Here is a 25,000-nt window from a genome sequence, read left to right on the forward strand (position 1 = left end):
AAATTTATGAATTTTCGTACGTGTTCATAAGATTTTTCATTAAAAACAAAGTTTGTTGCAAGTTACCCCATTTTCTAAGAAGGGTGAAAATCGCATGTTTTTAGAAAATTAAAAATAACTGAAGAAACCAATAATTTTTTTAACTACGCCAATTTGATGTCCCAGCATCCTTAAAACTTTTGATGCATAAAGGATACGATTAACTGTGAACATAAGTTTTTTAGAAGCTATTGAAGTTGAAAATTGTTGCATGTTGCCCCAGTTGACGGTATATTAGTAAACTAAAATACATTATTTGTTTACTTTTCAGCAAGCTGATAAAACAGCAAGCAAGCTGGTAAAAAACGAAAGGTCGAAGATTAAGATGCGGCAAAAAAAACCTTGATGGAGCCGTCTGTTGATGCGCTGCTGATGGTGACAATGAAGGATTTAATTTTAAACGAATTTGGAAAACAATAAAGAGCATGTTTTCAGCATGAAATATCGAGAATTTTTCTTATTAGAAAGTGATTTACTGTTTCCATAAGAATCTCTTATGAAAAGCAACAACCTCTCATTGAAGAAGGCGTTCATCTTCAGAATTCATTCGCGTCATAAGACAATCTTATGAATTTCATTAATTTTTCTTATGGTGCCACTTCATAAGAGAATCTTATGGCATACATAATAGTATTTTTCTGAGTGTAACGTTTTCTTCAAGAGTACAGTTGCATTGAAAATGGGCGCCAAAACTTCTTGCATAAAGATGGATGAGCATCAGTAAGCCATGATTGCATTTGGCGCCTTCCTACTCTGGGTGTTTGCAAGGTTTTTTTTTTGAAACACGAGGTTCTCCTACTTTCACAGTAAGTAGGCGAGAAGTAAGCGGGGCTTTCAATGAGTTTGTTTACAAACATAAGACTATTTGCTCAGCTTTTCTGCGGTTTGTTGGTAAACAAACTTTATGAGTTCCGTAGTTCCATATAGCCTAAATATCCAAAATGGCTGGATCGGGAATTTGATATTCGGTAACACCTCCTATATATACACATCTTGGGTGTTTTAATATGTAAAAAAACATTATGGAAATTGGGTACCATGATTTTTATTTGATACGAATTAAAACCTAAAATTAATTATCAAATCCCACAAAAAAATTTCTAAAAAAATCTCTCCGTTGTTTTTTTTTTCGCGCAAAGACGAACCCATAAAAATGCATGGAAATTAGATAAACCCTGCAAGAATTATTTGTGTTCGCACATATTTATGCAACCATTTTTATATATAAGAAGAGAAGATATAATGATACAGTGTTCCAAAAAAGTAAATAAAATTTAATAAAAAAATATTTTTTTTTATTATTTTGAAAGTGTGCTTATAATTTCTGGAACAGTATATACATTTTGATTATACGACGTGATGCAAGCTCACGCGAGAATTAAATGCATTAATAAAACTTTGTTTTAAAAAGATTATAACTTTCCCTTGGTTGAAGCTTACGAGGCAACATCAAACTGTATCAGAATAATCAAATAAGTGGCAAAAGATCCCAACGTCTGAAATTAAAAGTAGTTCTGAGTAAAAATTACAATTCGAGAAAATCAACGTATTTACCGTTAAAATAAATGGAGCGTCGAACAGGAACAGTTTACACGATACAAGTGGAATTCTCTGCTTAACTTGGTCCGATAGTAGGAGCAACTTAAACGGAAAAAAGATTTGTCAAAAAGGTTTAAACAGATATGAACGAAAATCAACATTTATACCTTGTCACAGATAAGCTCATCAGAGCTGTAGTTGATGGCCTTATGTGTAATTTTCCCGAGCATCTTTGCTTCCGCTGTCACTGTGCTGCTCAGTATGTTGTTCAAAAATTGGAACAAACTGTAATAAACGCTCCAGATGAAATTAAGAATTCCCAGATAGGTACTGTGCTGATCGTGGCTAATCAAGAAGCGAAACATCGTAAAGGCACTGAAGATGGTGAAACTGGTCGCCGAAACGTGGTTCAACAGCAGCTGCAGCCCGTAGTGTCGATTGTATCGGTCCACCATAAGCAATAAAGTGTGATAGAGATCGGCTATGGAAATGATTTTATCCGAAATACAATCCCTCTGTTTGGAAATGTGAAACGATCGGAAGTTGTTTGACGCCACTGGTTCGGTTGGCAGAAGTTTACTGTAAAACTACCCGATTAGAACCGACAAGAGTCATCTTAGATTGGCAACAAACCTTAAGTAAAGATGCAACGCTCGAAATCTACACTTGAACGCGTACAGCAAGCTTATGCTGTGTCCAATCAAGGTCATAATCAAGGCATTTGTGAAGCTAACGCTAAAGAATATCGAAAGGAACGGTATCCAGGAACCGTTTGTCGAAAGGTACGTCAGATAGGCTGCCACAATCAAAAGAGGTGGTAAGCTGACGAACGTAACTCCCATATAGCGATTGTACCAACGGTTTTGGGACCGGATGTCAATGTCATAACCTATCTCCGACAGCTGAAAATTGTTGGAATATAACTCAAAATTCTAAAATTTGCACAAAAACGAATCACCTCAGCATCAAACTCATGGATCATAACCACCAATCTTGCGGCTTCCTTCCGAAAAACGATTTTTTTGACAGTTATAATGATCAACAGTACTGGTCCGATCAGCAAAATAGTCCGCATTCCGTGACGCAGAATAAACGAACTGGAATTGTTCTTGAAAATGTCCAGCTGCCAGTTTGCTACGAAAATGCACGCTTGAAACCCGGTCGCCAGGATAAGACCGTATGGGACCGCTTTGTGAGTTGGAACTTCTCCCGGTTTGTACGTTCTTATTGTGGATAGGCCCAGAATGTCACTCAGATACTGGCAAATCCAGAGCGCATCGTAGTAGTTCTCATCTCGGCGTGCGTTACGCATGAAAGTTCTAACCAATTCCAGCATAGTTTCAAACTAGAATATCCAAGAACGATATTTTTGTCCGATGCCAATAAACGATTTGAAGTAGGAACATTTTTTTTTTGTTGTGGGTGTAGACTGTATTGATGGGATTTATGTCTTGTTTTCAATTATTCATTTGATTCTCATCTCTGGAGCCACTTATAAATGATTAAACATCAATCCTTTATGTTGCCTACATATTGACTGATCTGTAACGAAAATATCCATCGTCGTATTGATGGTATAAATTCAGGCAATTTATTAAAGTTGGTACGTAGACATGCATCTCATATCATCAATTGAAGAGAGTTTGATATTCAGTGTGTTGTGCAGTGTGTCTAAGCAAAATTGTTTCCACAAATCGACAAATATGTACAGTATATACTTTTCGTAGAAGTAGAAATATAGTTATGAGGCTGTCTTTATGTTTCAAATTTTGGAAAAAAAATGGGAAAACTACCATGAAAAAAGTATTGAAAATTAAGTTTTTTGCCCACATAGTGATGGTAGTGAAATTGTCAAAAAAAAACCTCAACGATACAGTTTTTCTTAGAACAAAAGGGGTTTGAAATCATAAAACGAAACTTCTGTGAATTTTTCACAAAAAAAAGGAATTTTTGAGGGTCAACATTAAAAGATACTTATCTTTGGAGCCACTTATGAATATTTCAACATTGTAATGCTTAGTTTAGCCTTAAAAAAAAGGCTTTTAATATTGTCCGTCCGTTTTCTAAAGAAACTATTTAACGTTTGCGTCGTATCAAAATATACACAGCAAATTTTTTTTTGCTGGAAACCAGCAACATTTTGCTGGTTTTTGTGCCGCTGACTTTCCAGCAAAATTTCCAGCAATTTCAATTGCTGGAAAAAACAGCAAACGTTTATGCTGGTTTCCAGCAATTCAAATTGCTGGAAAATCAGCAATCCAGATTGCTGGAAACCAGCTATTTCTTTCAACACAACCGGCAGTATTTAGTATGAAATTTATATTTCAATTCAAAATTAAAGTTTAATATTGGCTGTGCATACAATAAGCAATAAAAAAGATTATTTTCTCCCATTTTCAATAAGGGATTTATTCATTTTCAAAAAAAACTTTTTTTTTACCACTTTCTAACACCGGCTCTGGGGTGGCCGCTTTGTGCCAAAGTGTTGATCATCCGCCACCTGTAAAAATAGTTTTGATTAGTATCTTCTATGGAATATCTACCTGTACAATAAAAACTTACCCTTGACTTGATGCCTGGTTGCTAGAATATAGAGGAAAATAAAATAATTATATTAATTTAACCTAAATTCGTAAAATAGAATCTCACCTTACTTCAGCGTACGAAACAAAAACAAACTCCAAATTGACAACTCGATTGCTGATTTTCCAGCAAACTAGATCAATTGCTGGAGAGTCCAGCAATTTGAAAACCGATTGCTGATTTTTCAGCAAAAATGACAAGCACATAACCGAATGCTGAATAATCCAGCAATTCGAAAACCGATTGCTGGTTTCCAGCAAAAATTTGGATTGCTGAACGTTTCCAGCAATTTTTTTTGCTGGAAACCGAGGCAAAAATTTACAGTGTAGAGGTGATTTCTTGTAGTACCCCGAAATGTACACACAGAGAACCAGAGAACGGGCCCCGAACAAACATGTGCCGAATCCGTGTGTAAGAATTTAAATTGTCGGCCATTTTAAAACCGTTAAATTGGCCTTAAAACAGCACCATCTACACTGCAAATTTTTGCCTCGATTTCCAGCAAAAAAAATTGCTGGAAACGTTCAGCAATCCAAATTTTTGCTGGAAACCAGCAATCGGTTTTCTAATTGCTGGATTTTTCAGCAATCGGTTGTGTTCTTGTCATTTTTGATGAAAAATCAGTAATCGGTTTTCAAATTGCTGGACTTTCCAGCAATTGATCTAGTTTGCTGGAAAATCAGCAATCGAGTTGTCACATTATGGAGTCTGTTTGTTTTCGTACGCTGAAGCAAGGTGAGACTTGATTTTACGAATTTTGGTTGGATTAATATAATTATTTTTATTTTCCTCTATATTCTAGCAACCAGACACAAGTCAAGGGTGAGTTTTTATTAGACAGATTTCATAAAAGATACTAATCAGAACTCTTTTCTCAGGTAGCGAATGATCAACACTCTGGCACAAAGCTGCCACCCCAGAGCCGGTGTTGGAAAATTTAAAAAAAAAGTTCTTGAAAATAAACAAAACATAATTTAAAAATAGAATAAACTAATTCTTTTTCATTGCTCTTATATGCACAACCAGTATTCAATATTTAATTTAGAATTGAAATATAAATTTGGTACTAAATACAGCCGGTTGTTTTGAAAGAAATAGCTGGTTTCCAGCAATCTGGATTGCTGATTTTCCAGCAATTTGAATTGCTGGAAACCAGCATTAAAGTTTGCTGTTTTTTTCCAGCAATTTAAATTGCTGGAAAGTCAGCGGGACAAAAACCAGCAAAATTTTTGAAAAAAAATTTGCTGTGTAGTGGCTCTTAGCTGAGTAAATCAGCTGTTGTTGTCGATTTTGTTTGTCAACAGTTAGGGACACTCAGAACATAGATAACACACAATTTACTTTTGTAAATAAAATAAAACTATATTTCAAAGCTATACATAACTCTGTAATTTTTCAACGGAAATAATAAAATAGCACATAAAAACGCATTGAAATTTGACCTTTAACATGAAAAACTGTACATTAGCTTTAAATGATGTCTAAAAGTACCGTCTGCATCACCGAATATTATAATACCATTGTATAGCCCAATTTATGGTGCATGTTGTAAGGAGGGCGCGCTACCTGTATATGTGAGTGCAGTTGTTCGACAAATGAGATTTATCGTCATTATTACTTTCATAACTCTTAAAGGAGACTTTGGCCCACTTTGGTGTCTTCAGATGCAAGTTGCGCCATAAATTGGGCTATACAATATTATATTTATTATTTATTATTATTTACAGAATATTCGGTGATGCAGACGGTTCTTTTAGACATCATTTATTTTATTTACATAGTATTCCGTCTCACGACATAACTTGACGAACATAATTCCTAAAATTCACTCGGTCCATGGCAACCATTCTCCAATTTCTCGGGCATCCTACGTTCGCCAGGTCACGCTCCACTTGGTCTAACCATCTCGCTCGTTGCGCCCCCGCTCGTCTTGTTCCTACCGGATTCGTAGCGAACATCTGTTTTGCAGGACAGTCGTCCGGCATTCTCGCAACATGTCCCGCCCAGCGTATCCGACCAGCCTTCACCACCTTCTGGATACTGGGTTCGCCGTAGAGTCGCGCGAGCTCGTGGTTCATCCTTCGCCTCCACACTCCGTTCTCCTGTACGCCGCCAAAGATGGTTCTTAACACTCGTCGCTCAAATACTCCGAGTGTACGCAGGTCCTCCTCAAGCAATATCCATGTCTCGTGCCCGTAGAGAACAACCGGTCTAATGAGCGTCGTATACAGGTTATACTTCGTACGAGGGCTAAGTCTTTTCGGCCGCAGTTGCTTGTGGAGTCCATAGTAGGCACGACTTCCGCTGATAATTCGCCGCCGGATCTCACGGCTGGTGTCATTGTCTGCGGTCACCAGTGAGCCGAGATAGACAAAGTCTTCGACTATCTCCAGCTCGTCGCCGTCGATCGTGACCTTGTTATTACTGGACAAGCGGGTTCGGTCGGTCTCGGATCCGCAGGCCAGCATGTACTTTGTCTTGGACGCATTAATCATCAACCCAATCCTTCCTGCTTCGCGTTTCAGTTTGCGGTAGATCTCCTCCACCGCCGCAGATGATCTGCCGACTATATCAATGTCATCGGCAAAGCAAATAAGTTGACTGGATCTGTTGAAAATCGTGTCCCGCATTTCGCAGAATGTTATTTATACTCTCTTTCGTATATCTGCACCTACAGTGTGCGATCCATGCATATTCTTTATCGTATTTAAAAGCATTGCATGATTTTATTACGACAAGAAGAGAGACTCGTATTTATGTACATATGAACTCGACCTTTGTGTACGACAATTCGCAAAAAATCCGTGTAACGACCGATATACGGTGATCAGCCGTGACTGAGATATTTTGTCGTGCTATGCATAAAATAATTCGAAATAAAAAACGTATATAACTGAATTGATTCGTAATAATGTGCATGCAATCGTATATACCTTTGCAAATTAATTCGCATGTCTAATTTTCGTAAAACGTATTTGCTGGCAATCGTAAAAGAATACAAAAAAGTTCAATAAAATTGTTTATGGTAATGGGACATCGATGATTGGAATCGTATTAAAGGAGGCTTCAAAATGTTGGTCTATTTTTAAAACATCGATGACGTTCTCTACGATTTAAAAGATTTAATTTATAGAAATATACGATTTGCTTTGGTTTAATGCCTTTGAAGCAAATCCTCTTGAATTTATATATTCCAGATAGCGTCGAGGAACCATCATGAGCTGCAGATCGTATGGTCAGGGGTTCAAGTCCAGGTACTAACAATGAACGTTGAAAATAAAACAACAATCATGCACAAAACGCATTTCTTTGAAATAATCTTATTTTTATTATTTTTGGGGATGAATAAACCAATTGGTTTAAAGTACAAAAAAAATATTAATCTTATTTTTATTCAACTGACGGAAAATGAGAGCCCTGCACTCAAGTCGCAAAAGACGACCAAACAAGTCGTCAAATTTTCCATATTGTTACGAAAAATGTCGTATATTACAACCTCAATCATCTATATGATGATGTAAATTGTCTTAGTATATTCAAAAAGAATCAGGGTAGTCGTAAATGATGCGCATGTCAAGTCGTGCAAATCGTAATTTAATACAATCCAAATCAAGAACATGTTTGCTAATGTACCTATATGGCCTCCAAAATGATACGTATATACTGGTTTTGCTACATTATATACGATATGTTTATACGTATATTTGCCCGTATATTTGCGTTGCAAATTCGAAATACCCACCAAATGGTTGTCTGGGCGCTCGTCGAATAACACCTTCTAGCGCCACGTTGAACATCATGCAGGATAGACCGTCACCTTGTCGAAGCCCCCTGCGCGATTCGAATGAACTCGACAATTCACCCGAAATCCGCACACAGCACTGCGTTCCATCCATCGTCGCCTTGATCAGTCTAATCAGCTTCCCGGAAAAGCCGTTGTCGTCCATAATTTTCCATAGCTCGTTACGGTCGATCGTGTCGTATGCGGCTTTAAAGTCGATGAATAGATGGTGCGTAGGGACTTGGTGTTCACGGCATTTTTGGAGGATTTGCCGTAATGTGAATATCTGGTCCGTCGTAGACCGTCCCTCCATGAAGCCGGCCTGATGACTTCCCACGAATCTGTTTGCTTGTGGCGTTAGGCGGCGGAGTAGGATTCGGGACAGCACTTTGTAGGAGGCATTGAGGACAGTGATCGCTCGGTAGTTCTCACAGTCCAATTTGTCGCCCTTCTTGTAGATGGGGCATATTACCCCCTCCTTCCACTCCTCCGGTAGCCGTTCTATGTCCCAGATCCGCACTATCAACCGGTGTAGACAATCGGCCAACTTGTCCGGGCCCATTTTGATGAGTTCAGCTGCGATGCCATCCTTCCCAGCCGACTTGTTTCTATTCAACTGGCGAATGGCTTCCTTAACTTCACTCATCGTTGGGAGTGGCTCCTCTTCGTCGTTGGCTATGCCGGCGATGTACCTTCCTGTACCGTCTTGATCTCCTGCAGGTGCGCCGTTCAGGTGTTCATCGAAGTGCTGCTTCCACCTTTTGATCACCTCACGAGTTTCCGTCAGGATACCCCCGTCCTTGTCCCGGCACATTTCGGCTTGCGGCACGAAGCCTTTGCGTGATGCGTTGAGTTTCTGATAGAACTTTCGTGTTTCTTGGGAACGACGCAGCTGCTCCAGCTCCTCGAGCTCCTCCTCCTCCAGGCGGCGCTTTTTCTCCTGGAAAAGTCGGACTCGCTGCCTCTTCCGCTGTCGGTGATTTTCCACATTTCGACGGGTGCCTCTTTGCACTACTGCCGCCCGCGCGGCATTCTCTTCGTCTATCACCCTCCTACACTCCTCGTCGAACCAGTCGTTCCGTCGAGTTCGCTCCACATAACCGATGACGTTCTCCGCAGCACTGTTGATGGCTGTTTTGATGGTATCCCAACAGTCCTCGAGAGGGGCTTCGTCAAGCTCATCGCCCTCTGCCGGCAGCGCTGCTTCGACCGATTGCGCGTAGTCTGCCGCGACCTCGGTGTAGTGACCGTGTTTAAACTAATAAATTTTAAAACGAATCACTTTTCGGAGAACAAAGAAACGCGACTTTCACTCACAACATTGGTTAACTGAATGACGTATCTTCGATCCTCTTCTTTCTCTCTCTCTTCGTCACAGTACTCTCTTTTCACTTTCTCCTGTTTTACACGCTCAAGTTAGGTTGACTACGTTTGAGAAAACTGAAACTTTATGCTGTTAAAACACTCCAAAATTAGGAAAATTCTAAAATACTCTTCATATAATTACAACCACGGGTAGATTGCAAATCTTAAATGTTAAATCACTTTAATGTTTATTTGGTTCTAAATACTTCTTCTCTTCATTTACCTTATTCCCTACACTCGGGTTGCTTCAGTCGCGCGATATTTAACCGAGGCGGGCGCCGGTTTCGCGTGTTGTTTTCTACGGAGAGTTTTGGGCGCATCTTCACCATCACCAGATAATGGTCCGACTCGATGTTGGCGCCCCGACAGGATCTGACGTCGATGATGTCCGAGAAGTGCCGGCTGTCGATCAAAACGTGGTCGATCTGTGATTGAGTTTGGTACGGTGATCTCCAGGTGTACTTGTGTGGGAGGCGGTGCTGGAAAAAGGTACTACGTACGGCCATTCGTTTGGAGGCGGCGAAATCGATAAGTCTGAGGCCGTTTTCGTTGGTCAGCTGGTGCGCACTGAACCTTCCAATTGTCGGTTTGAATTCCTCCCCCTGGCCGACCTGAGCATTGAAATCCCCGATGACGATCTTGATATCATGTTTTGGGCAACGGTCGTATTCACGCTCCAGCTGCGCGTAAAATTCGTCTTTGCTTTTAGACATCATTTAAAGCTTATTTACAGTGTTTCATGTTAAAGGTCAATACTTAATTTTTTTAAATATTTTCTTGGAAAAACTGACAGAATTTTAGTTTTAATTGAAATATAGTTTTATTTTATTTACAAAAAAAAAATCTAACGGAATCTTACTAGGAAAATGAAAATGTTAGAAATCTGAAAAAAATACATGTGTTTTTAAGTCGCAAAAATGAACCAAATTTTCAATTTTGAGAAAGATCTGAAGACCCCCGGCGCAAATTGTCAGATAATAAATAATTCCCCAGGTGTAAAAAGCAGCATAATGAAATTGGCAGCAGGAACTTTAAACGAGATCTTTTTTTGACAATGTTACCTCGTTCGATACTTGTTTTGTATTGAGCCACTGATTTTGTTTGGGAAAAGAAACAAACATTATTTAATTGTTAGAAGAGAAAGGTAATTATATGTCTAGTTTAATACGAATTATGATCCCAAAAATAATTATGTTTACATATGTCTCAGAATTTTAACATGTTTTTGAATGAAAATGTTCCAACTAAAGCAACTAAATTGATCAATTCTTCGAAAATTCAAACAGTTGAAAAAGCGAAAGTTAAAATAAAGTAGATGGGGATTGTATCACCCTCTGAACATTTTTTTTTCTTGAGTTTTCGTCTAAAATAATCAGAAAGAAGGCTGGCCAGGAAGACAAAAAACCTTAGGTAACTATCGAAACCACCCCCGGACCCTGAAGGAAATTGTTCCTGGAAGTGACTTCCTATAACAATTAGATCTGAATTAATTTACCCACCCCCTCGTGACACAAGGATTTCAAATTTGTTCCCGCCCAACTATACAGTCCAAATGATTTTTATGAATGGTTAATTTTATTCAGCAATAAAACGCCCTAAAAGCTAAAAGATAAAATGAAAATAATGCAAGGTAGGTACACAAAATAAAACAAATCACGTGTCATCTAAATCAGAAAAACAATTTCATCGTGCATCATCAGCTGGTTATCGTCGGTCATCCGGGTAATGGCGGATCGAACCTCTCCCTGAGTGAACGCCTCGGTTCCGCTGTTTTCGTTAATGTACTTAGAAAGACGACCCAACGCAAGGGACTGTTCACGTGCCTGCCGGAATGCCTGATGAACACCTTGTTTGAAGATCTTAAACCGATCGTCGGATATGACCTCTGTCGTGGAATCCTCGCTATCCATCGGGGTTGTTGTCGAAGTGCTGGCACCAGAGGTGGTAGCGATAGTTTGTCTTCGCGTCAAATCACCAGCATCTGGAGGTGGCGAAACCAATTCTTCGGTATCGGAATCATCCTCTTCAATACGGGTACGCTTGGCACGACGACTACTGGTGCGTGATTCCTGTGTTGGGGTGGCCTCTTCCTCCTCATCATCCTCTTGTTCTTCTGCCTCGGAATCGTCTTCTGCACGCTTGCGCTTCTTCTTCTCCTTTTCGAGAACCTTTTTGAAGCAAGCGAACTGAATCAATTCAATGGCAGCTTGAGCATCTTTTTCGGTTACCGTCCTGGCCATCCGTGCCTTTGCGTGTGCTGTAGACAAACGGATCAATGTTTCCAAGGTACGGGCAGTCACGGGTTGGGTACGGGCAACATTCGAATCCATCAGATCTTGGGACCGTAGCCGAGAGTACTCGTTCGAAATCAACTCACAAGCGGCTTCGGTCAGTTTGGGTTTCAAACATTTGGCAATGTGAATATACTTGCGCATGAAATCAACCGAAAGGATCTGATCTGTGCGCTTGCGAGTGTTTCCATGTAATAGTGGGTCGTACTTCTCGTACATTGGCGTTTCTTTATCATCACGCGTTTCCGGATTGATGGTCGAAAGCATGTCGACAGCACTCACTCCCATCGGCAGCACATCGCCATCCTGTTCTTTGGGATTGCGGTACCGATGCATTCGGACCACGTGATCCGAAATCATCCGATCATGATCACTGTCGATAACATCCAGCATCACGAACAGCAGATCGAAACGTGACAGCAACGAATCCTGCAAACCAATGTTTTCCATCGGAGTCTTGTATTGGTCGTACTAGATAAGAAAAAAAAGAATATTTTAAAGGTAAGAACTTTAAGTTCATTGTTCAAATAATACTAACCCTTCCATAGACAGGATTTGCCGCAGCAAGTACTGAGCAGCGAGCATTCAAAGCCGCGTGAATGCCAGCTTTGGAAATCGTAACGCGTCCCTGTTCCATGACTTCGTGGATGGCCGTTCGATCGATATCGCTCATCTTGTCGAACTCGTCGATGCATACCACACCGCGATCAGCTAACACCATAGCTCCCGCTTCCAAACGACGTTCTCCGGTTTCCTGATCGGTTGTTACGGCAGCCGTTAAACCAACTCCGCTGGATCCACGACCGGTAGTAGTGATCGCACGAGGGGCTGTGTTCAGAACATATCTCAACAGCTGAGATTTGGCCACACTGGGATCGCCAATCAGCAAGACGTTAACGTCACCACGCAGACGAGTTCCGTTTGCCAGATTTTTCTCAATTCCTCCCAGCAGCAGACAGAGAATGGCTTTCTTTACATACTCGTGGCCGTGAATGGAGGGTGCCAAACTCTTAGATAGAACATCAAAAATGTCATTGTTCTTGGCCAGTTTTTTGCAAAGATTGATCTCTTCTCGGGTAACGCTTAGTGTACTTTCTTTGTTCAACTGGGAGATATTGTTGGCTATCAGGATCGTCCGGAAAGTTCCGGTTGTATAGCCTCCTTGTTTTCCAGGTAGGCACCGATAGTTTCCTACAATTTGAACTCGATCTCCCGGTTTACAGCGATCTACTAGATCATCATCGCAAATTACATCAACCGATCGAGGCAGCTGTCCAGCTGGAGCCTTCTCTGGCATTTCTTGAATTGTCAATGTTTGATGGTCCTTATAAGTCGACAATCCGAATTCTGTTTCCAACAAGTTACCGTCATCATCCTTGGTCGGATAAACGGCGCTCGACGGAACAGCATCGAAGGAAGTCAAGTCAGTGTAGCGACGTTCCATGACCTTTTTAGTGGCCGCACAGTAATGCACACTCTTGACCACCTTCGGTCTGATCAGGGACACCTTGGTGACAATACCCTCAACGCAGACCAGATTTCCCAAATAACGCGAAGTCAACGACCTCGGAGTTACGTGTTTGTTACCGAAACTTCCCTCAAAAGCCACGAAAAAATCATCATGCTCTTTGGCAAAGCTCGGATCCACCGTCGAAACATACTCTTTCAAAGCCCTCGAGAAAGCTAGCTGCTCATCGAAGGCACTGTTCAGCAGAGCCTGAGCTCGCGTCGGATTTTTTCGACGCAAATCGTTTACGTTTACCACCAACCTTTTGGCATTGTCCGTAATCATTTTGCGGACATGTGCTGTATACGTTCCTTGGTCCTCCTGAAATTCCAGGTAAGCTTCAGCTACTCAAGTTTCCCCAGTAAAAATCTTAACAACTTACCTCATCATCCAAAAAGTCCAGATATTCCCGCTGGATATCGCGAAGGCGCTGATCTTCATCGGCCATTTCTGCAGCGTTTAGCACTTAGTAACAAAAAAAATTTTAACCAACAGAAGAAATTTAAGCGTAAATCTTTCAACAATCTTTAAACTTAGCAAAAACTTATAACACAAGAAACGACGTCGTTGTTGGCTCGCGGCGACGAAATTGATAAATGAGCGCGCGCGAGGCGAAGTGATCTGAAAAAGCGCGCCAACTTTCGCTGACAGTTTGCGATCCGCGCATGAAATCAGCCCAGGTGGCGTATTTTTACACCGACACAAATTCGCACTCTTGTTTTGAAAATTTTATAATGATTATAATTATTTCTAGAGTTTGTTTTGATTAGGTCGTAAGAACCAATATAAACAAAACTGAGTTATTGGCTGCAAACGACTGATAAACATGCTTTCTGTTATTGATAAAAAAAAATCGGTTTCATTTGATCAATAAATAACTTTACCAAGATGATTTGAATTTAGGACGTATGACGACTTTAACATTTTTGAGTGTACTCTGGTTTTTGTTATTTTGCGTTGCCGTGCATTTGCCGTGATGCAAAACGTCGCAAAAAAATTGTTCGGTAAGTTGGTTATACGACGTTGTGCATCGTCACGAAAATCGCTTCGAGAAGTGATGAAGTTAACGTGAAAAGAAAAAAAACCACTCTGCAGCAGTGATATCATCCATTTTAGCATGGTGAAACACTGCAAATTGTTGTCGGGTAAGTAGAATATACTTTATTCAACTGCGTGTGAAAAGCCAGTTTAGTTTTTTTCGTTACAGAAGAAACCAAAACAATTTAAAGCGTTGGATGCTTTTAGACACATCTCGAACTGCCAGTGGCGCACAGCTAATGCCCGGTAATGTTCTGGTGGATTCCCAATGGCCAGTTCAACCACGCAGTAATTCAAGATTTCATCGGAAGAAGATATACGTGGATTTATTGGATAAGATTTTTGATTCAAGCATTTCTCTAATCAACTCCGAAACAATTACTGGAGATTTGGGCAATCAAATCAGTTTTTGTAACCCGTCTTATCGATTGACCAAAAAGACGTTTACGCCAAATGAGAAATGCATTAAGTCGTAAGTACATATTTATCAATAGTAGTTTAGTTTACATTAGTTTCGAGTACACCAGCATGTTCTGCGTCTAGTTTTACGTGTACTTTCTAACTTACAGACAAATTTGTTCAGAAATAAAAAAATGAGAATTGAAAATGTTTTCCGGAACTTGAACATCGATTTTCTCAAAACATGTCTAGTGGTTCTTACGACCTAATCAAAACAAACTCTAGATTTTACTACCGATACTATATACAATGGATACTCTAGTCTGGTTGGTTCAATAAAAAATCTTGCGTGAGCTTTCATTACCTCGAATAAAACAACACTCGAATAACTGAGGTTTCACTTAAAATGCTTTATTATAGCATCTATCTAAGCAATTTGAACGAACCAAAGGGCGAAAACAGACGAATGAGACAAATTTCCCCTCCAAACGATGAATGTTTTCGGACGTATAGACAATTTATGTTGGAAAATGTCTAATATGTTTCGTATATCTCACGGGCAGATTCTTTTTTTAAGCGCTCTCAAATCGATACTCAGGGTTTCGAACGCCGTAATAATGCAGCAAGGAAAAGCCAACCAGCAGCAGGTTAAAAGAAACATTTCAGACTTTCAGCAGCTCTTTCTCGATTCAGTGTTCTTTCTGTTTCATTGAAATTAAAGTTCACCCGAGAAATTTTGATGTAATTTACAAAAATGAAAGCTTCCCAAAAATGAGATTGAAAATTATTAGATATTTTACTCTGTGCGCACATGTAGTAAAGCGTTTCATGCATGGCCCTTGTGGCAAATCAAAAGTGACTTTTTGAAACACCCTGTTTTTGTTACGCGCCATTTTCGATGAATGTTTTGAAAACGATTTTATTTTCGAAAATTTCCCATCAAAACTCTTAACCTATGTTACTATATCGTAATAAAATAATTTTAAAACACTTGCTAAACCTACGATAATTAAGATTTATTTATATGTAACTGATATGATAAATTCAAAAAATAAAATTTATTTCAGAATTCCACTCAACTTTCCGTACATATCAGTCGATCTGGTGTTTGATCAAACTCTGCCAGACATCATACTATGTTAGGCAAAATGTTGGTTGACTATATGTTTTTGGGTAGAAATAATCATCTCAAAAAATTCATTCTGCCGGCATTTTCAGATTATTTCTCTCGCGATTGCTGTTGGCCTGAAAATCATTCATTCACTCTTGAAAATTCGTGTTTGTTGTCTGCTGGTTCGTTTGTTGTCCCTTCGTAGTAAAAAGTCGGGAAAAATTTGAATAACTACGCTGTATTAATATTGAGTTACGTGTCCAGAGCCAAGCATTAGCCCCACTTTAGCTCTTTCTACCGAGATGGAAGCGCAAAGCCTCCCGTACCTGGCCGAGTACGCCAAAAGTAACCGGGCCTCGTGTAAACTGTCTTCTTGCAAGCAGAAGATTGAGAAGGATGAACTTCGAATCGCCGCAATGGTCCAGTCCGCTTTCCACGACGGAAAGCAGCCGAATTGGTTCCACGAGCGATGCTTCTTCCAGAAGCACCGGCCCGGCACCGAAGGTGATGTGGCCCATTTCGAGGGGCTACGTTACGAGGACCAGGAACGGATTCGAAAAAAGATTGGTAAATTTTGACTTGGAGAATAATCTTTAAATGTATAGGTATGTATCTTATTATTTTTTTTTTCAATTTTTCAGCTGCGCTCGGATCCGGAGTGGTCGAAGCTGCTCCGAAGGGTAAGGGAAAGGGGAAGAAACGTACGGCGGAGCAGAGTATGGCCCTGAAGGATTTCGGCATTGAATATGCTTCCTCCGGAAGGGCGACATGTCGAGGTTGTGAAATCAAAATTTTGAAGGACGAACCTCGTATCAAGAAGGTGGATTATACCACGGAAGTGGGAATGAAATACGGTGGCCAGGCATTGTGGCATCATATCGAATGTTTCGCAAAGGTCAGTATTCTGATTGGGAATTGATATCAATCTGATAAAATTTCGTAATAAAAATTTGTTTAAATTTTTCTCCTAAAACATTTTTAAAAAAAAGATTAACTTTACATCAAGTTTCATTCAGATTATAACACTTAGTTTAAATCAAAAAGTTCTAAACATGTTTCATATAAGCTTCGTTAAATATTTCCGTTACCCTTCTAACAGCTTCGTTCCGAGTTGGGTTATTTCGAAAAGGGTGACGCCCTACCCGGGTTCCGTTACATGAAAAAGGAGGACCAAGCTAAGGTTAATGAACTACTTCCAGCTATCAAGTCGGAAGAAGTTCCCATAAAGAAGCTTAAATCGGAACCTACCGATGAAACGGACAACGCTCAGGCAAAGATTGATGAAGAATTGTACGCCCAACAGCAGAAAGCGTTCTTCAAGATCCGTGACAAAATCAAGGATGAGGAAATGAAGAAGAAAGACCTAGAGTCGATCCTCAAACGTAACAAACAAGCTATTCCGGAAGGCTTCGATGCCATTCTGGAACGTGTATGTGACATTTTGACCTTCGGTGCCTTGCAAAGTTGTCCGAAGTGCAAGGGTCAATACGTACTCCAAAAATCGGCATACATGTGCGAGGGCAACTTAACTGAATGGGTCAAATGTTTGAACACAGATCCTAAACCACCCCGTGTTCCCACAAAGGTTCCTACTGAAATAAAAGATGCTTTTCCGTTCTTGAAAAAGTACAAATCCGTTGTCAGTGACAGAGTTATCAAATACATTCCCCCGAGCTTGAGCACCACCATGAAGAAAGTTAAGAAAGAAGAACAGTTGGAACCGAAAATTAAACGCGAAAAACCTCCACTATACCAGCTGCAATTTGTTATTTTGGGTAAAACTGCAACCCCAAAAGAAGAACTTAAGAAAAAGATTGAAAAACTAGGTGGAAAGGTAACCACCAAAATTACCAATACAATCGCTGCTATTATTTCTACACCGGAAGAGGTTGAGCGGCTTAGCAGTCGAATGCAGGAAGCCAAAGACATGCAAATTCAGGTGGTACCGGAAGATTTTATCGAAGATGCCAAGGGCGGTGGCGCGCTTACCTACATTACGTCCAAAGCCATTTGCGACTGGGGTTCAGATCCGATGAGTCGAATTCCTCAGGATGAGGAAAAATCTAAGAAAAGCATGTACACCAAATCGGTCCCCTCGAAAGTTACCCTGCAGCTAAAGGGAGGTTTGGCCGTTGATCCGGATTCTGGACTAGCCGACGTGGCCCACGTCTTCAAGAAGGACAAGGATATCTACAACTGTGTGCTCAACAAGGTAGACATCCAGGCAGACAAAAATTCCTACTTCAAGATGCAAATTTTGCAGGCCGATAACGGCAACAAGTGAGTATTGCCATTTTCTTGTCTTTTGATGAGTTTTTATGTTTATTTATTTTCTTTCTTCATTGGAGGGGAAAACTTCAAACATTTTCAACAATTTTTGTATTTTTTTTTCCGGGAATTTAACACCACGGCCATTCTTCCCAAACAATTTTTGTAAATTTCCGAAATAGCATTAGAACAAACAAACTAATATTCTAAAAAGATAAACGCATGGCATTGTTTAATTGAAGAAAATATTATAACTCTGTTTTAAATTCAATTGCAGTTCAATTTTGAAAAGTCTTCTATCAATATTTGATTCGAATTTATTGTGTTGTTCCCTTTCCGGCAAGTTGCATCTGCAATTTGAATAAATTTGTTGCTGGAACTAATTTGTTTTTTAAAAAAAAATACTTTATGTAGAATACGAACCGATTTTTTTTAAATTCAAGCTTTTTTCAATGCACTTAAAAATCCCGAAATTGATTTATGATGTTCCCCATGTTGGAGAAAAACAACTTCGAACAATATTCAGATCATCCATCGTTAATTACAGAATATGTTCGTGGATCATCAAAACTCAGATAGGCTTTTAAATTTTAATGGGACATATGTTTCTCCTTTTTTTTCTTCCTTTCTTATTTCTGTCCTTTTAAAATCATAAGTGAGAGTTCAAATCTAACATTTGTTGAATGTTTCCTTCTACAGGTTCTGGTTCTTCCGCGCCTGGGGTCGAATCGGTACTACCATCGGGGGAAATAAGCTGGAAAAGTGCGACACTGCTTTCGAAGCTATCGATTCGTTCAACTACCACTATCAGGATAAGTCGGGTAACAGTTGGGAGTCCTACCGTAATGGTACCTTCAAGAAACGTCCCGGTTTGTACTTCCCGGTAGACATCGATTACGGTGATGAGAAAACTAAGAAGCTGACCGAAAACGTTAACGATGTCAAATCAAAACTGGAACCAGCAGTGAAGGATCTCGTTCGCATGTTGTTTGATGTGGACACCATGAAGAAGGTCATGTTGGAGTTTGAACTCGATATGGAGAAGATGCCATTGGGTAAATTGTCCCAGAAGCAACTTCAAGCTGCCATGAAGGTGCTGACGGAAATTTCGGAACTCATTGTTAACGGTGGCAGCAATCCACAGTTTATCGATGCCTCGAACAGGTTCTATTCGTTGATTCCACACAACTTTGGTGTGGAAACTCCACCGGTGATGGATACCGTTGAAGTCGTCAAGGAAAAACAAGATATGTTGGACAGCTTGATGGAGATAGAAATAGCCTACAGTCTGCTGAATGCTGAAACCGATGAGACGAAGAATCCGTTGGACGCTCACTACGAACAACTGAAGACCGAAATAGAAACGTTGAAGCCCGCGTCGGAAGAGTTCAAGATCCTGGAGCAATACGTAAAGAACACACACGCAGAAACTCATACGGCTTACGAGCTGGAAATCCAGGAGATCTTTAAGATTAAGCGCAAGGGCGAAGATCGTCGGTTCAAGCCTTTCAAAAAGTTGCACAACCGCAAGCTTCTGTGGCACGGTTCTCGTTTGACCAATTTTGTCGGTATTCTCACGCATGGTTTGAAAATCGCTCCACCAGAGGCACCAGTCACTGGTTATATGTTCGGTAAGGGTATCTACTTTGCCGATATGGTATCCAAATCGGCTAACTATTGTTGCACCAGCCCGGCCAATCCGACGGGTCTTATGATGCTGTGCGAGGTCGCCCTGGGAGACATGGTCGAATATACACAGGCTCACTACGTTACCAAACTACCGGCAGACAAGCATAGTACCAAGGGTGTTGGCCGAACCCAACCGAATCCATCGGAAGCTTACAAACGCCCAGATGGCGTGGAAATTCCGCTCGGCAAGGGCATGGTGCTGGATAAGAAGCTCCAGTCCTCGCTGCTGTACAACGAGTACATTGTGTACGACGTTGCTCAAGTCAACTGCCAGTATCTGTTTAAGATGAACTTCAAATACAACTATTAGATAGAGTACGGACGTTCATCAACTTTTTGCAACATTCGATATTATTAATGCAGTTATATTTGTGTAAGACTTTTTACTCTTAACCAGCAGCAGTACAACTTCTAATAAGAAAAATACAATCCAATAGTTCAGATCTGTAAAGAACGAACAAAAATGATTCACATTCACCGGAGCTTTCTGCCAAAATAACCAAGAGAAAAAAAATCACAAGGTTTACAGACAGACCACAAGCAGTATACGTTATCAAGGAAGTTGTTTTTTGTTTTATCCTTTGTTTATCTATGGTTTACGTTGTGAGAACCTTTCGATTCACTTTCATGTTTGGATTCAAACTGCAACTTTTTTTTCTAAATACATACGTAATGTGTTAAATTGAAAGTTGGTTCCTTTTCTTTCAGAATAATCCGAATTTTTTTTCTTTGAAAAAAAAATCTATGGTGTGACTGCTATTCTTCAAAAAAACGTAGGCTCTAGTGATCTAATTCCAATAAAAAAATATCTGTATCTAGTTTTTTAGCAACACCTGTATTTAAAATTTACGAAAACACTAGATTTAAAAGTAATTTTAAATCGTTCAACTTGTTTGCTCATAATATTTCACTTTCGTCATTTTGTTCCTCCTGATCTTCTTGAAAGATTTCCAAATCGTATCCAGCGTAAGGGCCAGTAATATAAGTTTTATCACCATTCTGAAAAAGAAACGTTCAAAAATTTTAGTTATGTATTAAAATTACTTTTTTTATATTAAATATTTACCAAGTCTTCCACTTCTTCTTCTTCTATCCGTTTTGTGCTGACTATCGCTCCTCTCAGCTGATTTGTATGCGTTTTCATATGAGCACTCAGACCTCCTTTTTTGATGAACCCTTTGCCGCACAGATGGCATCGGTGCGGTCTATCACCGGTATGGATCCGTTTGTGTACTGCCAGATCACCCTGTTGCCTAAACTGTTTGCCGCATTCCTCACAGTTATATGGCCGTTCACCTAGAACAGTATACAATTATCTACGTTATGAACCAATAGGACCAATTATTCCACTCACCGGTGTGTGTCCGCTGGTGTATTTTCAGCAGAAAAACTCTCGCAAAGGCTTTATTACACACGATACAAACGTGTGGTTTTTCTTTGGTGTGAATCATTCGATGAACCTTAAAAATAGTCTTTTAGAATTTATTCTTACAAAAACACATTCCACAATTTTTACCTTCAAATTACTACTTTCTGTGAATTTCATCTCACAAATGTCACACTCGAACGGTTTGATCCCTTTGTGACGCCTCTCGTGCAGTTCGAGTCCGCCTACAGTTCGGAAAGTTTTCGGACATTCCTTACACATGTAGGGTCTTTCGTCCGTGTGGGTTCGTTTGTGAGCCAACAGAGCAGAGTTTGACACAAAGGTTTTATCACAGAATGAACATTGATGATTTCGCTTCGGATTGCGAAGCTTATGCGAGTCGTGACCGCTTGTTGGCTCATCCATAGTAGCTCGTCGAAGATCATCCCGGGACTCGGACCTCTCGTGGATTTCCTTATGTCTTAGGAAATCTCTCACCCTTCAATGATTAAAGATTTTTTGTATCTGTTATTTTAAAAAAAAATTAAAACTTACCTTTTGAAAGCCCGAAAACAAATCTCGCACACGTGACTGTCATGGCTCTCGAGATGCTTCACCAAATTGCTTTGCATTGCAAAACTTGCCCCACACTGCTGGCAAACGAAACCGAGCTGCTGAGCACGTGATCCCGATTCTGACCCTTCATCTGTAATCTCATTAGCCTCGAAGGGAAACTCCTCTTCTTTAAGAGATATTAAATTCCCATCTAAGATAGCATTGTCTACACGTTCGTATTGAACATCGTGAAAATCAACTTCACTGGAATGCTCCTCGACAATGTACTCAAAAATTGGACCATCATCCATCGATTCGTCCTGTTCATCGGAGAACTGCAAAAATTCGCTCGCTTTCAAAATTTCGTGGGTGGGCTCCTCAACCTGTTCCACTAGAATTTCCTCAACCGGAATGAACTCTTCGTCACCCATGTGGTCAGAGCCGATGGGAACCTCTTTGGCCGCTTTTTGGAGATCCTGCTCCGTTTTGTGGCAACGTTCCCGAAATCGTGCCGCATTGGCAAGATCATTTAAACAGTTACCGCAGATGTTTTTCGAAAAAAGATCCGTTTTCGATATCTTCAAAATTTAAAATGAAAATAAATTGATTGAAAACTAGTACATATATAAGAACTTACTAAACTTACCTCAACTCCACCACATTTTGCTATCAGATCACAAATTTTACTGTCGAACTCATCGAGGATGTCGAACACATAAATCATGTCGTTCTCCTCCACCAGACAACAGCGACACTGATCCGGAAGCTCGGCCAAACTGTCACTCATTTTCTGTCGTTGTTGTTTAAATATAAAAAACTGTTTTCTTGAATTTTAGCAAAATTTTGAACATAATTAAAACCTCCAACTTTTCCGTTTTAAGTCCCACTGCGGAAGGTTCTGCGAACGAATTTTGTTTAGAAAAAGAAATTGCGAAGTGAAATCAAAACACACTGCTTTATCGACTTTATTGTACACGCTAACTTTTGGCTACCCCTTAACGAATACTTTTGACCCGTTATTGAATAAGACTGGGAGAACTCCTTTTTTCGGATAAAACCCCTTTACCCTTTAAGGGGTACTCAGTATGATAACGCCTTAGCGGGTCAAAACTACCCCTTATTTGAAACGCTTGCGCTGGATAGAGATGTGAGCAGTGGCTTGTTGAATGGAATAAAAAGCAATGAAATGTCTAATCAAAATAAAACTGAATTACTATATTTAAAAACATCATGTATTATTTGGAATAAGATTGTTCATTAATAATTATAGGAAGTTTTTAAATGCCGGTCCTCCGTTACGATTTTTTTGTCCGGAATTCCCATTTGCCCTGGACGTTTTCCTAGCGGTAGCGGTATCGAGATGACGAAAACTGAAAGAAAATTAAACTTTTTGTAATATGAAAATTGCTTAATAAATTTGAAGGAAAATGCTTACGTTAGAATCCGACAACATCGGCTGGCTTGAAGTGCCGATACGAAACCGTCTTTGTGCTGCAAATTAGGTGATGAAACACCATTTCCTAGTTCCAAGATCATCTGTAGCGGGAATTGTTCAAATTAATATCTTAATGTTCATGAATAATGTCTACATTAAATAATAATAAAACTTACCACGATTCACGACCGCAAATGAAACGTTTGAAAAATGACAAGATTGAAAACTACCCTTTTTGAAGGGAATCAAGCCTTCCGAAATAAGGGGTAATATTGATCCGTTAAAATGACCCTTTATTTGACAGATAGTGGAGGTTCTCAATAACGGGTCAATTTTACGCCTTTAAGGGGTAGCCAAAAGTTAGCGTGTAGACAAGCTCGCTGTGAGCAAAATCATATTTCCATTCAAGTTTTAGCGTGTATGCGCATCGGATGTTTTTTTCTTCTACGCGTGAAAATTTGAATTTTAAAATCGAATCTAACCGGAAATACGTATCTATTCGGAAGTATCGTGTACAAAATCAGTGACGATAGAGTTTTAGAAGTGTTTTTTCCATTATTTGACTTCGGAAAAATCAAATCGCAGTTCGTGAACCGAAAAAGAAAGGCGGAAGGACGCCAGTGAAAAGTGAGGTTATCACAAACGATGGAGGGTGGACAGGATCCCCCTGATCCGCCAGGAACAAGCAGGAACCCAGGAGACAGCCATGAACAACAGCCGAAAGAAACGGAATACGAGGAGATTTTCTATACCGCTACGGACTCTGCACCTTACCGCGTCTATTTCGAATCCGCCGACAAAGCATCCGGAAAACTAAACAAATTCGCTCTCGGTAGTACACTCAGAAAAATGGAAAGCTTCAAAAATTTTATTACTGACATGAAATATGTTAGTCAACGGAAGATAATCGTTTTTATGAGCAGCTACGTGAAAGCGAACAAACTAGTTGAGCAGATCAAAAAGGATGGAATGGGATATAAAGCTTATATCCCCAGACACCTGATTTGTATAACAGGTGTAATAGTAGGAATCCCGACCGACATTGACCTGGAAGAAATCAAGGGGGACATAGAGTCTGATGTCCCAATCCTAAGTATCAACAGGATGTTCAGAGGCAACCCGAATACGAAAATATTGTAACATAACTGTTCCTGGAGTAGTTATAAAACGATTAGAAACAGCGTAAAAAAACGTTTAGAAAATGATATCTGAAACCATAAAAAACATTGCACTTATCTTGAATTCCAAAACGACGGTCTGTTGAATATGGCGTTAAGTTATGTTACTGTTTAAAACTATTAAAACCTCTATATGGAGACACTCTTCTAGGAACAGTTAGGGTAAGGTTTATAAAACGCTTATGAACAACGTTTTCAGGTTGTTGAACTGTTTCTGGAATAAATATGTGCATATATTTTTCGACGATTTATCAAACCGTTCATCGGACGTTTTGAAAACTGTTCTAGTAATCGAAATGAAGATTATACGAACCGTTTGTACTAGGATTACTGTATATTTGATGGTGTTTAAGGCTTGTTACGGAACTCAAACTATTCATTACTGTTAGGGGACCTTTATGGAAGTAATTCATAAAACACTACCACATACAGTCATCATGAGGCTTATCAATACTCTGGTTCATGTCTTTATGTCATCGAGAATTTAATTTTATTGCTTTTCTATACTAATTGATTTTACACATAATCGTTTTTTTTTTAATTCAGACCGCTATCTCTGCTCTGCAGAAATCCCAGGCGAGCGATCGAGCTGACGGACGTTTTATCGTAACCAGAAAACCACCTAATTATACCGGGGTTCTGTTAACACCAATGGCTGCCGTACTTCTTACCGGACATCCTGCACCTATTCGCAATATGAACTGGATTCGACATTTTTTTTATGTGAACTTCAGGCGCTGAAATAGAAATAAAGTTAAATGATAACTTATCAGTTCCTACTTGAATTCATTTAAAAAACTACTCCAATGAAGCATCAAGTGGAATAAAACACAAATTTTCACCTACCTGGAAAACA

General features: G+C 39.8%; 4 protein-coding genes across 5 annotated transcripts; 1 reads left to right on the forward strand and 3 right to left on the reverse strand.

The window, feature by feature from the left end:
* Window positions 1-1,360: 1,360 nt before the first annotated feature.
* LOC129760550 (uncharacterized) lies at window positions 1,361-2,914 on the reverse strand. Its single transcript, XM_055758204.1, has 5 exons — window positions 2,537-2,914; window positions 2,212-2,480; window positions 1,746-2,157; window positions 1,594-1,680; window positions 1,361-1,535 (listed from the first exon to the last, which is right to left on the reverse strand). The coding sequence occupies exons 1-5, from the start codon at window positions 2,912-2,914 to the stop codon at window positions 1,476-1,478; spliced, it is 1,206 nt and encodes a 401-aa protein (XP_055614179.1). The 3' UTR covers window positions 1,361-1,475.
* A 7,946-nt stretch (window positions 2,915-10,860) lies between these two features.
* LOC129760551 (DNA replication licensing factor Mcm3) lies at window positions 10,861-13,718 on the reverse strand. The gene is made up of 3 exons (XM_055758205.1): window positions 13,488-13,718; window positions 12,137-13,426; window positions 10,861-12,069 (listed from the first exon to the last, which is right to left on the reverse strand). The coding sequence occupies exons 1-3, from the start codon at window positions 13,551-13,553 to the stop codon at window positions 10,972-10,974; spliced, it is 2,454 nt and encodes an 817-aa protein (XP_055614180.1). The 5' UTR covers window positions 13,554-13,718; the 3' UTR covers window positions 10,861-10,971.
* A 2,015-nt stretch (window positions 13,719-15,733) lies between these two features.
* Window positions 15,734-20,298, forward strand: LOC129760552 (poly [ADP-ribose] polymerase). Its single transcript, XM_055758206.1, has 4 exons — window positions 15,734-16,220; window positions 16,295-16,548; window positions 16,753-17,933; window positions 18,621-20,298. Exons 1-4 carry the CDS (start codon window positions 15,956-15,958, stop codon window positions 19,918-19,920), a joined length of 3,000 nt encoding a protein of 999 aa, XP_055614181.1. The 5' UTR covers window positions 15,734-15,955; the 3' UTR covers window positions 19,921-20,298.
* On the reverse strand, window positions 20,038-22,472 carry LOC129760554 (zinc finger protein 436-like). Of its 2 annotated transcripts, none has more exons than XM_055758207.1 (6): window positions 22,169-22,472; window positions 21,532-22,109; window positions 21,127-21,475; window positions 20,965-21,070; window positions 20,677-20,906; window positions 20,038-20,609 (listed from the first exon to the last, which is right to left on the reverse strand). In XM_055758207.1, exons 1-6 carry the CDS (start codon window positions 22,316-22,318, stop codon window positions 20,508-20,510), a joined length of 1,515 nt encoding a protein of 504 aa, XP_055614182.1. In that variant the 5' UTR covers window positions 22,319-22,472; the 3' UTR covers window positions 20,038-20,507. The 2 variants fall into 2 exon arrangements, with proteins under 2 accessions (XP_055614182.1, XP_055614183.1); XM_055758208.1 differs by having other exon boundaries at window positions 20,051-20,609; window positions 22,178-22,472.
* Between the last annotated feature and the right edge of the window lie 2,528 nt (window positions 22,473-25,000).

The sequence above is a fragment of the Uranotaenia lowii genome, unplaced genomic scaffold, assembly GCF_029784155.1.
Source record: "Uranotaenia lowii strain MFRU-FL unplaced genomic scaffold, ASM2978415v1 HiC_scaffold_656, whole genome shotgun sequence".
NCBI classification, from domain to species: domain Eukaryota; kingdom Metazoa; phylum Arthropoda; class Insecta; order Diptera; family Culicidae; genus Uranotaenia; species Uranotaenia lowii.

Coding starts and splice junctions, on each gene's coding strand:
- LOC129760554 (XM_055758207.1), bottom strand. CDS start 22,318: ATGAGTGACAGTTTGGCCGAGCTTCCGGATCAGTGTCGCTGTTGTCTG. Junction 21,071..21,126: donor CAGAAAGTAGTAATTTGAAG/GTAAAAATTGTG, acceptor ACTATTTTTAAG/GTTCATCGAATGATTCACAC. Junction 20,610..20,676: donor AAGAAGAAGTGGAAGACTTG/GTAAATATTTAA, acceptor TTTCTTTTTCAG/AATGGTGATAAAACTTATAT.
- LOC129760550 (XM_055758204.1), bottom strand. CDS start 2,914: ATGCTGGAATTGGTTAGAACTTTCATGCGTAACGCACGCCGAGATGAG. Junction 2,158..2,211: donor GCGTTGCATCTTTACTTAAG/GTTTGTTGCCAA, acceptor GTAGTTTTACAG/TAAACTTCTGCCAACCGAAC. Junction 1,536..1,593: donor ACGCTCCATTTATTTTAACG/GTAAATACGTTG, acceptor TTTTAATTTCAG/ACGTTGGGATCTTTTGCCAC.
- LOC129760551 (XM_055758205.1), bottom strand. CDS start 13,553: ATGGCCGATGAAGATCAGCGCCTTCGCGATATCCAGCGGGAATATCTG. Junction 13,427..13,487: donor TGGACTTTTTGGATGATGAG/GTAAGTTGTTAA, acceptor CTGGAATTTCAG/GAGGACCAAGGAACGTATAC. Junction 12,070..12,136: donor CAAATCCTGTCTATGGAAGG/GTTAGTATTATT, acceptor TTTCTTATCTAG/TACGACCAATACAAGACTCC.
- LOC129760552 (XM_055758206.1), top strand. CDS start 15,956: ATGGAAGCGCAAAGCCTCCCGTACCTGGCCGAGTACGCCAAAAGTAAC. Junction 16,221..16,294: donor ACGGATTCGAAAAAAGATTG/GTAAATTTTGAC, acceptor TCAATTTTTCAG/CTGCGCTCGGATCCGGAGTG. Junction 16,549..16,752: donor ATATCGAATGTTTCGCAAAG/GTCAGTATTCTG, acceptor CCCTTCTAACAG/CTTCGTTCCGAGTTGGGTTA.